This window comes from Mustela putorius, unplaced genomic scaffold (assembly GCF_011764305.1).
Source record: "Mustela putorius furo isolate JIRA1106 unplaced genomic scaffold, ASM1176430v1.1 tig00000083_pilon_pilon_pilon, whole genome shotgun sequence".
Taxonomy (NCBI): domain Eukaryota; kingdom Metazoa; phylum Chordata; class Mammalia; order Carnivora; family Mustelidae; genus Mustela; species Mustela putorius.
In genome coordinates, this window is record NW_025421273.1 from 27,785,185 (window position 1) to 27,800,901 (window position 15,717).

At 42.6% G+C, this 15,717-nt stretch overlaps 1 protein-coding gene across 2 annotated transcripts in view; it reads right to left on the reverse strand.

The window, feature by feature from the left end:
- The window catches only part of KCNIP4 (potassium voltage-gated channel interacting protein 4), a 1,128,645-nt gene extending 1,113,137 nt beyond the window's left edge, over positions 1-15,508 (reverse strand). For both annotated transcript variants that reach the window (XM_004762695.3, XM_004762691.3), the window contains exon 1: positions 15,290-15,508. In XM_004762695.3, the coding sequence (XP_004762752.1) occupies positions 15,290-15,350 (61 nt within the window). In that variant the 5' untranslated portion in view covers positions 15,351-15,508. The remainder of the gene's footprint in view (positions 1-15,289) is intronic.
- Between the last annotated feature and the right edge of the window lie 209 nt (positions 15,509-15,717).

Sequence of the window (15,717 nt, forward strand, 5' to 3'; positions counted from 1 at the left end):
TGGAGGTTAGGCAATTCAGAGAAGAAAAATAAATGGCAGGAGGTGGGCGGGGTGGGGGAGTAGATTAGAGGAGAAAATAATTCCAGATCCCACAAAAGTTGCCAGTATAAGGCCATCATCAGTGGTTTGCTAGTCACTAGGATAATAGCCCTCTGCTTTTTGCTGAGTGGAGGGACTAACGGCAGACATGATGTGGTTATTTGGTTAACTTGATCCCCTGCTTAAAACTTCCAATTGCTCCTCATTGCCATAGGACCAAGTACAAATCCTTAATAAAAACCTCAAACTCTGTGGGGTGCCGGGGTGGCTCAGTGGGTTAAAGCCTCTGCCTTCAGCTCAGGTCATGATCCCAGGGGTCCCGGGATCAAGCCCCACATCAGGCTCTCTGCTCCTTGGAGAGCCTGCTTCCTCCTCTCGCTCCCAGACTGCCTCTCTTGCCTACTTGTAACCTCTGTCTGTCAAATAAATAAATAAAATATTAAAAAAAAGAAAGAAAGAAAGAAAGAAAGAAATACTTAAAAAAAAAAAAAAAAACTCAAACTCTGAACCATCTGGCCCTGTCTCCCTCTTCAGCGTTTTCTTCTGTCCTTCTCTTCTTTATTTTCAGACTTTCTTCAGGTCTTCAGAGAAATTCTGTTCGCAACTCCTGCTTCTGTCTATCTCCAAGTGTCATTCAGATGTCAACTTAATTTCTACTCTTTCAAGGAATTATTTTCTGACTCCTAAGACATATTCCATTTCCTTCCCATATGCCCCAGTAGCATCCTTTACTCCTTATTGTAATATTCTCATCAGGCTGCTAATGCACTCTTGAAGGTCTTTCTTCCTTGCTAGTCTTCTGTGAGGAGAAGGTATCTGTATCCCCCAAGCATCCAGAACAACGCTTGATTTCTAAGACATGCTAAATAACTGTGTTGATTGGAGTGAAGCTGAGTGAAAGGCCCTGAGCTCTGGAGAGGAAGGATTTCTTTGAATTCCCCCAAGTACTTGCTTATCACATTCCATGATGGCAGAGTTATGAGCCTTACCTAATAATCATAATAGTGTTTGATGGTTTTATTTGTAAATTTAAAGGCATTCCATTATCCATTGGTCAACAAATATGTGCATGTCCCTATGGGTCCTGAAATTGTGCACGGTCTCCTTACTCTGGGTTGGCAGACACCAAACAATTAATTAAAACTGCATTCATGAAGGAACAGTATGAGAAGGACTCATGACTTATTCTGGCGGGATGGAGGACGGCTGGAGCTCACCGCTTGCAGTAATGCGATATATTCTCAGTCGGTTAGTCTCAGCCAGAGTGCCTGTGCTCTGTGTCCACAGAGTGGGCTGGAAACTTGGATGCAGGACCAAGCAGTGGAGGAAGGGGGCAGGGGGAAAGGCAGCTACGCAAGTAAAATGTACTGAATCAAAGTCATGACTTTGGAGGCAATCACCTATGGCCTCCAACAAAGGCTCCCCCGTGTAACGCACTTTCAAAGCCCCATCTTCCCCAGCCCCTTACCTAGAGCTGGCTTGCCCACCTGAGTCACTTCCACCAGCCCTTCCACTCAGGCTCAGGGAGGCCCTTCAGTTTACTTTCACTAACACTCAAACTCAAGCACCGATGGTTCTTTTTCCCCAACCCACAAGGCGGGTTATTGAGGCTCCCATCCACCAACACGTGCACCAGGCACTGGCTTTGGAGCCTTACCTTGGATGTGATCTAGAAATTCACAGGGAGGTTTTTCAGGTTATCAGCCCTTTACTCTTTCTACAACCCAAAGGCACACTCTCTGCTGAGCTGAGCACAGGCCTCCCAGAACCACATCAGGTTAGCCCAGAGTACCCTGCCCAGGCAAGAGTGAGAAGAGAGTACAGAGTATAGGCTGTGTGTTCATTAACACCGCCATCGTTAATATTGCCACTATCCTAATCACTAGCTGTTTGGACAGGTTGCTCAACCCCTTTGAGCCTGAATTTACTTAGCAACAAAAAGGGTATTTAAAACTATCCAGGATCTCTCTTGCCGGGATATCCCTCCAGTATCCCCAAATAAGTGGAAATTTTGACCCTATATACATACACAGACACGCAATTTCCTTCTTCTGTCTTCTGGATAATAACTTCCAAGCAGCATAAGCAAAGGCCTTTCCTCAGTTGCTGAAGTTTGAGTGTAGAGGCTGGTTAAGAGCCATTTTATCTTGGTCTCCCACCTAACTTCATACCCACATCCAATTGGTTATAAAGACCATCCATAACGCCACAGGAATCTGCCAAATTCATTTTCTCCACCACCACCACCCTACAAAACTGGTCAATCCATGGGGTGCCTGGGTGGTTCAGTCATTAAGTGTCTTCCTTTGGCTTAGGTCCTGATCCCAGGGTCCTGGGATTGAGCCCCACATCGGGGAGCCTACTTCTCTCTCTCTCCCACTCCCCCTGCTTGTGGTTCCTCTCTCACTGTCTCTCTCTCTGTCAAATAAATAAATAAAATCTTTTTTTTAAAAATCGGTCGATCCAGCTAAGGTCTGGACAAATGCAATGCTTCCTCAACTGACCTTTCCACCTGAACATTCCCCCTTCCTTAATCTTTCCTATACAGCAGGATAAGACAAATCTTCCTAAGGTGTCACTTTTATTATGCCATCATCTTTCTGCAAAATCTTGAATTCTTGCCCACTGAATCAAATCCACATTTCTGAGACTCTTCCCAATCTCATTTCTCAGCATTGACACATCTCGGGACAACCATCTCCTCCAGTCAAACTGCAGCCTCCATAAATCCCTTCCTGTCACCCACTAAATGGTCCCTTACAACCTATCTAAGCCCCACTGGTCATATAATGCCCAGATCACAGCCTGGCCCTCCATGGCATCCTCCCCAGCACGTCACCCCTACGTGGCCTCCCCTCCCTCCCGCATCAGAAAACAAGATTATATCTTCTAGAGAACAAGTACCCTTTCTTCAGAACTCACCTCTCCAGGACCACCCATGTGCTCCCAATCTCATCACTCTCCTGACTTGCCATCCTCAGAATTAAAAGAACTTTTTCTCAAGCCAAAATCATTATGTAAATGACCCCAACCCACAGGCTTTATTTGTCAGGCACTGCACTGAGTCCTTTACAGACATTAGTTCAGTTACTTCTCAGTGCAATCTGTCAAAATGAGTCCTCTTCATTGATTTACCATTCAACACACATTTCAGTGAATTCTAACAGGGAAAATACTAAAAAATAAATATACACAAAATACAGGTACATATATACAAATTACAGTATATAAAAATGATATTCTATTATAGAAGTATATTACATAATTTTTTTTTCTTTGAAGGATTCTATAAAAGCTATGAATGAAGTAAAATAAGGCCAAGGAGTAGGGAAACACACATGAGTTGTTATATCAGATGAAGTCATTTGAGAAGTACTATTTTAATGAAGATCTGAACAAATGAGGAAGCAAGCTAGTAGAGTATATGGGGCAAGAATAGTCCAAGTACACATAAAAAACTAAGTTACAGAGAGGCCATGTGGCTTCCTAAGGTCACACAGGAACAGACATAGTATCTGAACCCTTGTTCTGACTCCACAACCTTATTCTGAGACCCCAGTCTTCATGCCCCATTAATGCTCTGCAGCAGTTCACTCCGGTCACTCACTGTGGCTTTTTGAAATTCTTGTATTCCCCACTACGTGATAACCATGGACCATCTATGCACCAGGCATTGACCTCCATGACATTTTCCTCTCCAATTTCTTCTCTAGCTGTGACATTTTTCCTTAGTTTTGTGTCCATCGCTCACCTTTCTTCTTCATCCTAGACTCTGCCCCTTATTCAGTGTCATGTCTTTAATTACCTCTGCTCTCTGCAGCTGACTCCCACATTTGACCCTCCAGGTTAGTTTATGGGCCAGCTTCTTGGCAGTAGGGACACGCCTCATTCATTGCTCTATTCCTGATACCTGTCGCAACACTAGATGCTCAATAAATGTGTGCTTCTCTGAAATCAATTAAACTTGAACTCCATGATTCCAACTGCCTTTGGGACAGCTGACCTTGATTCTTTCCCAGTCGGAATCAATATTTCTAAAAGTGAGCATGTTATCATTTCTCCAGAACCTGTTTTCCTCCTATGTTCCTGGCTTCTCATCATGGCATCACAAGGTCCCCATCACCAGTCTCCCCACCTGTCTCCTTCCCAGTCCTCCAACCTTTCCCATCCCCACTGCCTTTATCCTTGAGCAAACGCTGTCTCTTACCTAGACAAACACAACCACCTCCTAATGACATCCTTATCGATGATGCATCCTACACAACCCCGTAAAATTAATGTTCCTCACCCTGTCACTCCTAACTAACTTCAACTGGCTCCCCACTGCCTGAAGAACCCAATCTCCATCTCACTTTCCAGGCCCAGATAGCCCAGTAACTACTCCTGTCTCCATTTTGAGGGAGGAAGCCCTCCTTAAAGGCCTTAAATTTCATAGCCCCAAACTGGATCTCACTTCCTTTCAACTAAACCTACCCTGTATTGCCCATAGTAGTAAATAAATATATGCTGCCCATTGGTGACCCAACCCAGAAATCTAGGTTTCCCAGGCTCCTCCTTCTCCCCCGACCCTTATTAACACCTGTCATCAATCCCTTCTTTTCTTCTATCTTGTCTTCTATCTTGTCTTCTATCTCACGTGCTCCTTCTACTCTCAGCCATGTCACTGATGCTTTACCATGTTCCTCAATATGCCTCACCCACAACCCCACCCCAGCAGGAAACCATGCCTGCTGTTTCACCCCCTTCTGGCCAAATGTCAATCACTGCAGTTATCTTCTCAACATGCAAATATGATCTCACTGTGCTCTTGATTGGAATTTATCAGTGTTACCCACTGCCTTCATGTCCTGACACTGCCTCCTTCTCCAGCTCCCATTTCACTGCTCCCTCCTACCCCCAGCTTCACTGCAACACACACAACTTCACACTGTTCCTTGACTGCACCATGTGTTCTCATAGGACCAGCTATAGACTCACAGCTCTCCCCACCTCCAACATCCATCATCCCACCTGCTGCCTTTCCCGGGAAAACTCTTTCTCCTCCTCCAGCCCCATCCAGTCTAGGGAGCGTTCTCTGACCCTACTCAGCCTATAAGAGTGACTCATGTCTGTGTTGCCAAAGCACTCCACACTGGACACTGTCATAGGATTTTCCAAATGCTAATTACCATCTTCCATGTCAAGCTCTTTAACTAGACTCAGGGCTCCCCATGGGATATTCTCATCCCTGTATTCTAGCCCTTTGAACAATACTCAACAAAAAAGAGATGTTAATATGTTTCTAGAACTCGGAACAATATTTGACAAATAATAGATATCTATTATGTTTCACAAAAGAATAAATTGGCTCACATTTGAAAAATCCCCTACTGATAACAGGGAGGAGTAATATTATCTAGTCTATAGGTTAGTGCTGTTTCTCTGTGTAATGTTTGTTTTATATTTTATAAGACTCTGTGAAACCAATATCACTTAATAACAAATCATGTGGTTATGTAAGGTCCTCTCTGTGCTCCCTCAGCTTATAATTTCATAGTAGACAAGGACCTGCTGATATCCTCTTTCAAGGACATACTCTAGGGTACTGTGAGGGTATTTAGCAAGTGCCTTTGAAAATCAGGTAAGTTAACATACTCTACCCTATCAGTACATGATTCAGAGCAAGTAGGATTCTGAGGTGGAGAAGGAAGATCAGATTTAAAAGCTTAATTCCTAGACTTTAAACAGCTAATATGCCTTTTTCTATTCAGAAACATTTACCAGCAGTGTCCCTCCTTCAGTAGGTAATTGATAAACATGTTTTAAGTGGATGTCTGTTGAACAACATCCTCAAAACTACTTATAAAACCATCAAAACAAATTGCATTAAGACCAAAGTTATAACTGTCACTGCTTGAGATTTGAAATTCTATTCTAATGATAGTTATGAAAATCTCATGCTCAGGGATCCAAAGATAAATGTAACTGTTTAAAACTGCAAGGTTTCTCACAAATTATGTCCATGGTTCAATCTTCCCAGTTCAGTGTTTGTAGATTTTGCACTGTCAGTATGTATCCTGCGAGGTGAACAATTCTGAAAGTTACCTTAATGACTAATTTTCATTTGGAATCTATATTCCCCACTCTGACTAGGAAGGTTTATAGGGTTCAGCTGCAAATCTAGTACTTAAATCACATCAGAAGGGCTGGTGTTTATTACTCTGCAGCTTTGCAGTTTTAGATGTTTTGCCTTTTTAAAACTACCTTACAATGCCTCCATCAAAAATGGAATTTATTCTATAACACACGGCAGGAGAAGTCCCTCACTCTTTGTTCCTGCTCAAGGCTGTATTCTACGGTCTTCGGCTTTCTTTTTCCATGTTTCTCAGTGTCTGGTTCTGAATGCTCATTGTTTTATACTTGTCCCCCCAAGATTTCCCTCCCCACCACCTTCAAATTAATGTAATGCACCTGTGTTTCAGAGCCTGCACCAACCCTCTGATCACAACTTCAGCAGGAAACAAGGATGAAACTGGACCTTGAAAGGAGAGGGAATGGGAAACAGATTGCGATAATACTGTGTGTCTCAGTAGGAAGAGACTTGACTTCCAATTAAAGGGAGTTTGGGGAAATATCATGGAAAGCGTGATTTAAGAATTCTTGGGGAAAATGTGAGAGAAAGGTTTGGCAGAATCAGATTTTCACAAATGCTCACAATGTTAACTCAGGTATAATATTCTCATGGTCAATGGTTGACTGCACAAAATTCAATTTAAAAATTAAAGTGATAGTCCACTTAATTTTTTAAAATTCTACACTAATTTAAAATGCCTCCACCTTGACCAGAACATTATTTAAACTGGCAGTAAGAGAGCTGGGAATGGTCAATTACTTTATGATTATCTTTAAACAGAAGTTATTACCCATTCTGTACTCTCCAAGCTTCAAAATCATATTTGTTTTATGAGAAAAAAGTGTACTTCTTCGGAGAATCCCAGCATAACAGCTCTTAAAAATCTTGAAAAACATGTAAGTAACATCAGGTCTTTAAGTGGCCAACAGATAAACCCATATTACAGATGGAAAGATAGAAGACAGGAAGAAACTGGGCAAGAGAACAGGATTACAGGATACAGGATTGTGAACACAGTTCTTTTAATAGCTTTATTTTTTAAGACCCCAGAAAAAGGAAGGTCAAGTTCAATATCACAGTTTGCTTTCACTGCATTCACTTGGAAGGGAATGCCGCCTCTGCCAACTGCAAAGAATCTTGTTTTTCAGCACTCTCCTCCCATCATCCTTCCCTCTGTGATGGCAGTGAATATTTTAAAACAGGCACATTTAGCTATTTCTTTTCTCCGCTACTCAAGTATACACACCTGGTACATACTCAGTAAATCTCTCTTGAATAAACAGTAACCTTTCTGAAGGCCATCTCCACATCTCGCTGATCCCAGCAGCAAGGAGTTTCTTTGTAAATATTTGCTGAATTAAACTCATGTCATCATTACAGAATCTATTCCTATAATCTAGGAGTGGATAGGATTACCACCACTTGATAAATGGAGAAAGAGGAACAGGGACCTTCTACTCACTGGCTATTTCACATGGTCTTACCTTTCTAAGGTAAGTTAAAATTTCTCTCGATTAAACCCCTCTCCAAATTAAACTTGCTCTCAGGACTTGATTTGCAGGGTTACTTCTGAAATGCCTGTTAGTTCCATAGTATCGTTTTGTTTTGTTTCAAATTCCCTGCAGAAACAACAAGAAGAATGGAGAGCACACTTCCATGAGCCTGAGATGGAGTACAGAGTTTACTCTCACCTTTACATACGACCGTAATAGAAGATATTTTAATTCACGCAACAATTCTCTGGAGCACAAACATACACAAAGAACATGGATACATGGTTTGGGCAAGACCATTTTTTGGTAAGTAGTTTCTCATTCTGGTCTAATGGAAATGGATTAAATTGCAAAAAAGTACAACCCGAAATAAAGCCCCTGGCAGAATATCCATTCTGAGATATAGTTGCACGCGTCCTTTTCACCCAATTTTATTATGAAACTCATGAAGGCATTTGGAAGTCACATGTTCTCTTATTAAAAATCACTAATCATCATACTGGGGGACAGCCCTGGGGACACCTGAGCATCTGTAACACAACGCACCGACCATATTACAATGAAGATGTGAGAAAGAGAGTGTGTTCTCACATAGACTGCAGTAGTTACCGTAGCAATCAAAGCTGATTCTGATTCCCACTTGGGCTGCAGATACTGTCATTTCATAAATAAACTGCTTCACTCAACAGAGCCTTCAAAATATTAAAGAGTGTTGACGTCTAGAGATGAAAGTCTGTTTTTTCCTCCAAAACCTTGTTAAAGACCAACTTAAAATGCCCGTTTACAACTGCTACCGTAAAATAGGTTGACTGCTCAGTTTTACCTAAAGAAGTCATCGGGGTGAAATATGTAAGGGAAAGAAGTTTCTAAAAGGTCAATTATATATCCAAAGGGTATTTAAATATATCCGAAAGGGCATTTCCAAAGGGAGAGCGATTCAACCACACCGACTGTTTGTTCAGAAGGAAAAAATCAGCCCATAAGACAGGCATGGAGGCCAAGTGCTCCAGAGGACAAATTCTCTATGTGTATCTCTGTTCGAATTAGTCCTTATTGTCCGAGTGTGCGGAGAACGTCTGTGTTTCAACCCTGTGAGCCACTCCTTCTCAGAGTTCCTAATCCACAGGCACGTTGCACACATCTAGAGCTGCCTAAGTGTGACCCGCTCACTGAGCGATGAGAGGCATCCAGCCACAGAAGTAGGAGGAAAAGAGCTGAATGCCATCATCTTCTCAGCCCTGACACAAGATCCAGCCCCTTCCCAAGACCCTCCCTATGAAGCCTGATGGTCTCTGTGAATTCTGATATGGAATAAATGGAAATACACACCATGAGTGTTGTTTCCAGTTTCTTCTTTCCATTCCTTTCCACTGTCACTGCTATAATTGGAGAAAAAATTTACCATTTGATAAGGATAATGACAAAGAGGCTAATAATGATGGTAGGTGGTGGTATAGCCAGTGAGGCTCTAGGCTGGGAGACATTAGGAGGGGCCACTCTCTGTAATGGGAGCTCAGACTACAGCAAATCACAATCATGATTCAGAGGGAATACTCAACTAACCTTCCCACTCTTATCCACAGGGGAACCAAAAGAGGTCAAATTAACTCACTGGGGGCCCCTCGGACTACAACTCCTAGAGGTGGTAGTTCGGGAAGGTTATTAAGGCTGAAGGAAGAGTTGCGGCAACAGCATCCAAAGACAACCTTGACTATTGCTCTGAATACACAGAAAACACTGGGTACTTACTAACCCCTTCTTCAGAAATAATGTAAGATCTCATAGCAATGCATTATGGACGCAAACGCATGCACAGAGAGGAGACATGCTCTTTTGATGTTCTATTACTATCCATATAGACCTGGCCCACTGAATGGAAAAGACAGGGAACCCAAAAGGAATGTCACTTCCAGTAGATACTTACCAAGCAGTCAAATGTGAATTCTAATTTGGGGTCTTCAATGGATCTATCCCCGGGCAACCCAGTTTAAATTCAATTAACCATGCCTTCAGCAGGTTTTCTTGTGAATCACTGTGCCAGTACTTACTAGGGTATGAAAATGGTACGATCCTCCCCATCAAGGAGTTACCATTTAAGAGCTGCAAATGAGATGAACACGCCTAGCTTATTCTGTCTTGTCATTCAGATATAGATCAAAATAAAAGAAAAAATGACCTAAGAAAATTCAAAGCAGAATTCTTTGGGGAAGAGACAGGGAGAAATCAATAGGCTGCACAAGAAAGACACTGCATTTGCAGTAAGTCTTGAGGGATACATTCAATGTGAAACAATTAACAATGTTCAGTGGGCAACGTGGGGGCAGAAAGTTCATTCGAAGCAGTAGGTACAACTTGAGATGCGCTTGAGATAGGCACACTTAGAGAACAGTCCAATTTAGCAGGTCAAAGTGCAGACCTATAAGTCATGGAAGATAATGTTGGATTAGAAGACTGTCAACATACTGTGGGAGCCTGCCTATCAAGCTAAGGAAACTGTTTTTAGTTCTATAAGGCATTAAAATCATGGGAAGGCATTAAAAGGTTTTGCACAGGTTAATGACTGTACTCAAATCAGTTTTTAGTGAATTTGGTTTGTTTTGAGTGGGGAGGCACTTGGTGCAGACAGGAGGCAACCATCGCGGTCTGGGAAATAACAAGAACATGATCTTGAGTGTACAATGAATCCTGGTGTAGGAGCTAGACATAAAGCCAAGATAGAATCAATAAGGCCTGGGGATGGTTTCCACAGGGAAGGGGAGGCAATGATTAAGGTGGGAAGTACCACAGATAAGTAAACACTTTTGTGGGTTTGTTTGTTGTTGTTGTTTAACTGTAGTTCTCAAATAATGATGCTATCATTAGCAAAATTTAGAAAATAAATTGTTCTTTGAAGAGAGGACAGGTCTTTTCTAACATGTTACTTTAAAGTGCTAGTAAAAATCGCTGATAGGTCTGCTCAGCCACTCATGGAAATGGACTGGAAAAGGATCAGTCGAGAGCTATAGAGTAAGAAGACTTCTATAACAAAGATTCACCAAGACCACAGTCTGATTAAAAAGAGAATGTAGAAGGAGAAGACAATTAAGACAAAAGTGTCTGGAAAGATGCACAAAACAGACAAGGAAAGAAATAAAGATCAGAAAAAAAGAGATCTGAGAGAATTAGGAAGAACTAGAATAACACATTCAGAGAATCCGAGGGAGACTTCATTGAACAAATTATCTGTTGTTGAGCAAATGTACCATGTGAGGGTTCACGCTAGATGCTGGGGATACAAGGTAGGCAAAACACAACAGCTCTGCTCCCATGAAGTTCATAGTTTTCTAAGGAGTGTTGACAAACAGCACAAAGCATCACAGGGAGTCTGGGATGATATAAATTAAGATAAGACCATTAGGACCTTTAAATAGATGCACACTTCAAAAAAATAAAAAGGTGATTCAATGCCCAAGGATGAATAAATTTATAATGACAGGTGTACTTACAGAAACTTAAACCACTTTTAAGGATGGCAAGGCCCATGGAACAAAATATACACTCATCATCCCGTGCTTCTTTCCTCCACCCCCCCCCCACTCTCTGGTCTGTCTCTCTCACACACATACATACACTTTAATCTGCTTGAAATAAGAAGGGAGGCTATTAAGTAAACAAGCACACTCCACTATGAAATATTGAAATGTAACATTATCCACATGTTCTAGAAAACCTGTGAGGACAAGGAAAACAAAAGGACAAAGAAGAAAAAGAAGAAGAACCAGCAGCAGCAGCAGCACCACCACCACCACCATATACTTTATCTTCAAAAGATTCAACCACTATTTGGTCTACGATTCTGCAGAAATCTTGCATACACATTTTATATTACATGGCTCATTAATTTCCAAACCATCCATAGCCTTATTTTATGAAACACTGCATAAGAATTGGCAAAAAAAAAAAAAAAAAAGCACAGCAAAAGGAGGAGAGGGGTTGCTTAATTTTAACACTTGGATCATATCATTTGCTTAGTACCTTCTTACATTTAATGACATGAATAAAACAGAATAATGCCTGTGTGATAAAAAGCTTTTCCTGGGCTATTCAGCATACATAGACTTTTCACTGTGACCCATGTGGAATCACTAATTTGGATTTGCCTTACCCTTAATAACACAAAACAAGCTGGATCATCATACATCTGTCAACAATACAAAAATCACAGAGGTTTTTCACTCCAGTACTGCTGGTTTGCAAACCCCAGACCTTCCCTGGGTAAAATCTGAAACTGGCCTCCATCCACAGAGGATAAGAAGACCAAAGAAAGAGGCCGACCACTCCAGACTGGTAGGTGGCAGATGTAATAAGCAAGGGAACTTACATAGGAGGCTTGCAGTGGCGGCTTCGGGAGAAGATCTCCTGCCCCCCAGCCAGAAACTTATAAGTTCATATAGAATCCTTAGAAGAGCTCAGTCACATACACCATCCAGATGGCCTCAGCAACACCTTTCTCTCTCAAGACTATGTCCTTGAAAACAGTTCCTGCTTTGGCGGGCAGAACATACATTCCAAGGGCAAGGGAGCAGGGGAGGAGCTTCCAGTGGTCCAGGTCTAGCTGCTGGATCCAACAGTAGTCATGTCCTTTGGATGACCTCTTCTAACAATGACTGAAATGTCCATGCATTTCCCTCCCCACTTTTAGCTGTAGACTACATCACATAACATATGCCATCCCTAAGTTAGATGGCACAAATTGAGGACACCGATGAATAATCTTACAAGGTTTTTTTTTTTTTCTTTTTTAACTCCGACCTTATTTCTGATTCTCTTTCAAATATACTGCTGAATTATCATCTCCCTCTGTCTCTCCACTGGTAGCAGGATTATGTTTGATTTCATAGCCAGGGAGCAAAATAGTAAGAATAGACAATTTTGTGAAAAATATATTCTGGGCAGGCTTTTGATATAATGTGGAAGCTGGTGACAGGGAGGCTAAAAGTGAGCACCACAATTTTTAAGAAACCTTTTCTATTCGTACTTATTTATGAGATGTCCATTTTCTGCACTCTAGCATTAACAGTGTTTCAACTATAGAGATTTAGAGGTGATGTTCATCAGTTAGCATGCTAAATACATTGTCCGCTAAAAGAGAGCAGAGAATAAACTTTTTTAGCTATATTTTAAAGTTTGAGTAGCCCAGTTCAACCTTGCTGCCATCCTTCCTACATTTCCCTCCTATTTTTCCTTTCATGTGGTTTTCTCCTTCATCTCTCTGCAAACCACTTTTCATAGCATTCTGGATCTAGAGTCAGGTCATAAAACACATACACACACACATGCTTTTCTCTAATTCCTCTCATCTTTATTCATTCTTCTCAGTCTGATCCCCCAGTTAAATTTTGTTTCAGTTCTGATTAAATCATTTTATAAACCTCCATCCAAGAGGCATATATTCAAGGGAAAACCATCATGGTCATGTTGGAAGTTATGCAAATGTCTCACTTGTTTGAAAGCAAACAAGAAATCAGGAGCTATTGTTTTAAAAACAAGAACTGAAGGTAGAGTTCAAACCTTTAAAAACGACAGTCCTTACTTATCCCAAGATTAAGGAAGGCAATTCTATATCGGAGCACAAATAACCGAAGTATTTAAGCATGTATTTGGTGGAAATAACATAGACTACATATTCAGGGGATCATTCTCGAATAATATTAACCTTGAAATCGTAACAAAACAAGAACAAAAAGATGCTCCAAGCTTCTTTTCCTTTATTCTTCTCATATGACAATTAACTCTAAAAACATGCAACACAATTCAAGAAACAGGTGTCAAATCAATTCAAGCCAGAAAAATCTTCACTTTTGGTCTCACCTTAACCAAGATATAAATCGACATCTTTCTATTCTCCAAAGGAACAATGAACACATGCTGATTTTAAAAATGGTACTAAAAGTATTTTTTAATGTATCATACTCCCCAGATGTGATTTCATCTTTGTTTCCATTTTATCTAACAAATAGAGATTATGGCCACCTGTGGCACTGTGAATAGACTGGACAAGCTGATTCTATCCCCATCTGGCCAATTAAAGACTAGGCCCAGCCAAAAAGCTGTTATCAGTGAGTAGCCAAACAATGCAAGCCACCCTCTTCTCCAGACTTTCCTTTACTAATTTATCTTCAAGTTCCCACTGCTGTCTTGTGCATGAGTGCAGTTCCTAAAATGACAGCTAGCTCTCCACCTTATTCTTTGCCAAAGGAACAGCAAAGACAGAGACCCTATAAACTCAACGATTTACTTAGCCTTCTACACTTAAAATGCCATTCTGGAAAAAATCCAACTTCTTAACGATTTTCAGCATCCCTCATAAAACATATCCTAGACATACTTGGTTCATAATGAGAGAACTATTGCCATAAGTGAAACCAGAACTAAACATCAGTACAGGTCAAACTTGGGACTTTAAAGGTAATGGTCATATTCTTTTTTTCCCCCCCAGCCTGTAACAGGCTAAGACTTTTCTCTTTAAAATGTCAAATAAGGCTAGTGTCCTCCTAATTACAATGACCTTAACAATATATTAGAGAGGGAAGACAAGAAAGGAAAAATCTCCATATTTCAATGTTCAAATTAGAGTGACAGACTCAAGTTGTCTGAAGTGACTCCATTTCCCTGGATATAAACAAGTAGAATGTGGAAATACCTCCTTCCCTGCAACTCAAGTCCACGCGTGTCATCCTATAAATCTATGCTAGAGCCATATGTACGACCCCTCATCTTATATAAGTTGGGAAATGTCCAGCTCTCCATTAGCTTCATATGTCCTGCAACCCCCTTCATTCTGTTTATGGCTCCTCTAAAGCTCTTATACATGGGAGCCACCTAAAAACAAACTGATTCAACCAAAGGTGCTGTGGGGGGTGAGGGAGGCGGGATATCTCATCCCGTTTCACGATGGATCCCACTAAACTCATCAAACCATGTCCTTCCCTTGCTTTCGCAGAATATAGGCTACTCTGAAAGCCAAACACCTTGCAAAAGAGGACCGGGTACCTTTCCAAGGCTGTACTGTATATAAATTATTTCCAAGTGTCACTGAAGACCATTTTCTCTGAACACACTAAACTGAGGCTGGCAATAAAACAAGACGCACGCTCCTGCTGAAGAATCTGACCCGAGAAACATTCCGCCTGTATGTTACCAGGAAACCAAAATAGAGTTTTAATGAAGAAATGTTTGGGAGCATAAAGGAAAAGTGGATGAAGAGGATCAATACTATTTCAGCTCTTTTCTCCCCAGGTGTTAGGGGAAGGAAGTGTGTGGTCTGCAGTCATCTGGCCGATGCATAAACAACATGGGAAATTTTCAGAGAAGGCAAAAGTAGGCACAGGATCAGATCGCAGGGGACCCCGCCACCAGCGAGTTTCACACACACTTCAAACAGCTCTTCTTCCCGACCTGGACCTTGCGTGCACCCCCCCCCCTCCTTGGTATCCCCATCCCCGCCGCTCCCACCTCTCCTTCCCAGTCCCGCCTGGGTGGCCATCTCTCATGCAGCAAAGGCAACAAGCGTCCCCAGCCCCAGCCGAGGAAGGGGGTCCCCGTCTCAGCTCGCGAAGGAAGGAGGGGAAGAAGGGCGCCCGCTCTCATGCTTAAAGCATCCTACCGCCTGTGGAGCTCGCCTCCTCCAGCTGAGCCGAGATGCTTTCCACCCTCCTCACATTCATCTTCGGGGACGCAGGGTGCAGGAGCGGGACTCGAGAGTCGGCGGCCCAGAGGCGTGTGTTGACGGGTCTGGCACCGGAGCGCACTCGCCGCTCGGCCCGGGGCGTCCGCGGCGCTGGGAGCGCGAGGCGGCGGCGGCGGGCAGGACGCGCGGAGCCGGCTGCAGGTGCGGCGGAGGCCGGCGGGGGGCGCCGGGGGCGCTGCGCGGCGCTGGGCGGCGGGGGCGCGCGGGCGGCCTGGAAGCGGGCGCCGTGCACTGTACACCCGAGAGCGCCGCGCCCCCTCCTCTCGCGCGTTTCCGCGCCGTCCCTGCCACCTGCTGCCAAGTCACCACCGCCCGGGGGACTGGCGCGGTGGCTCCTGCCACCG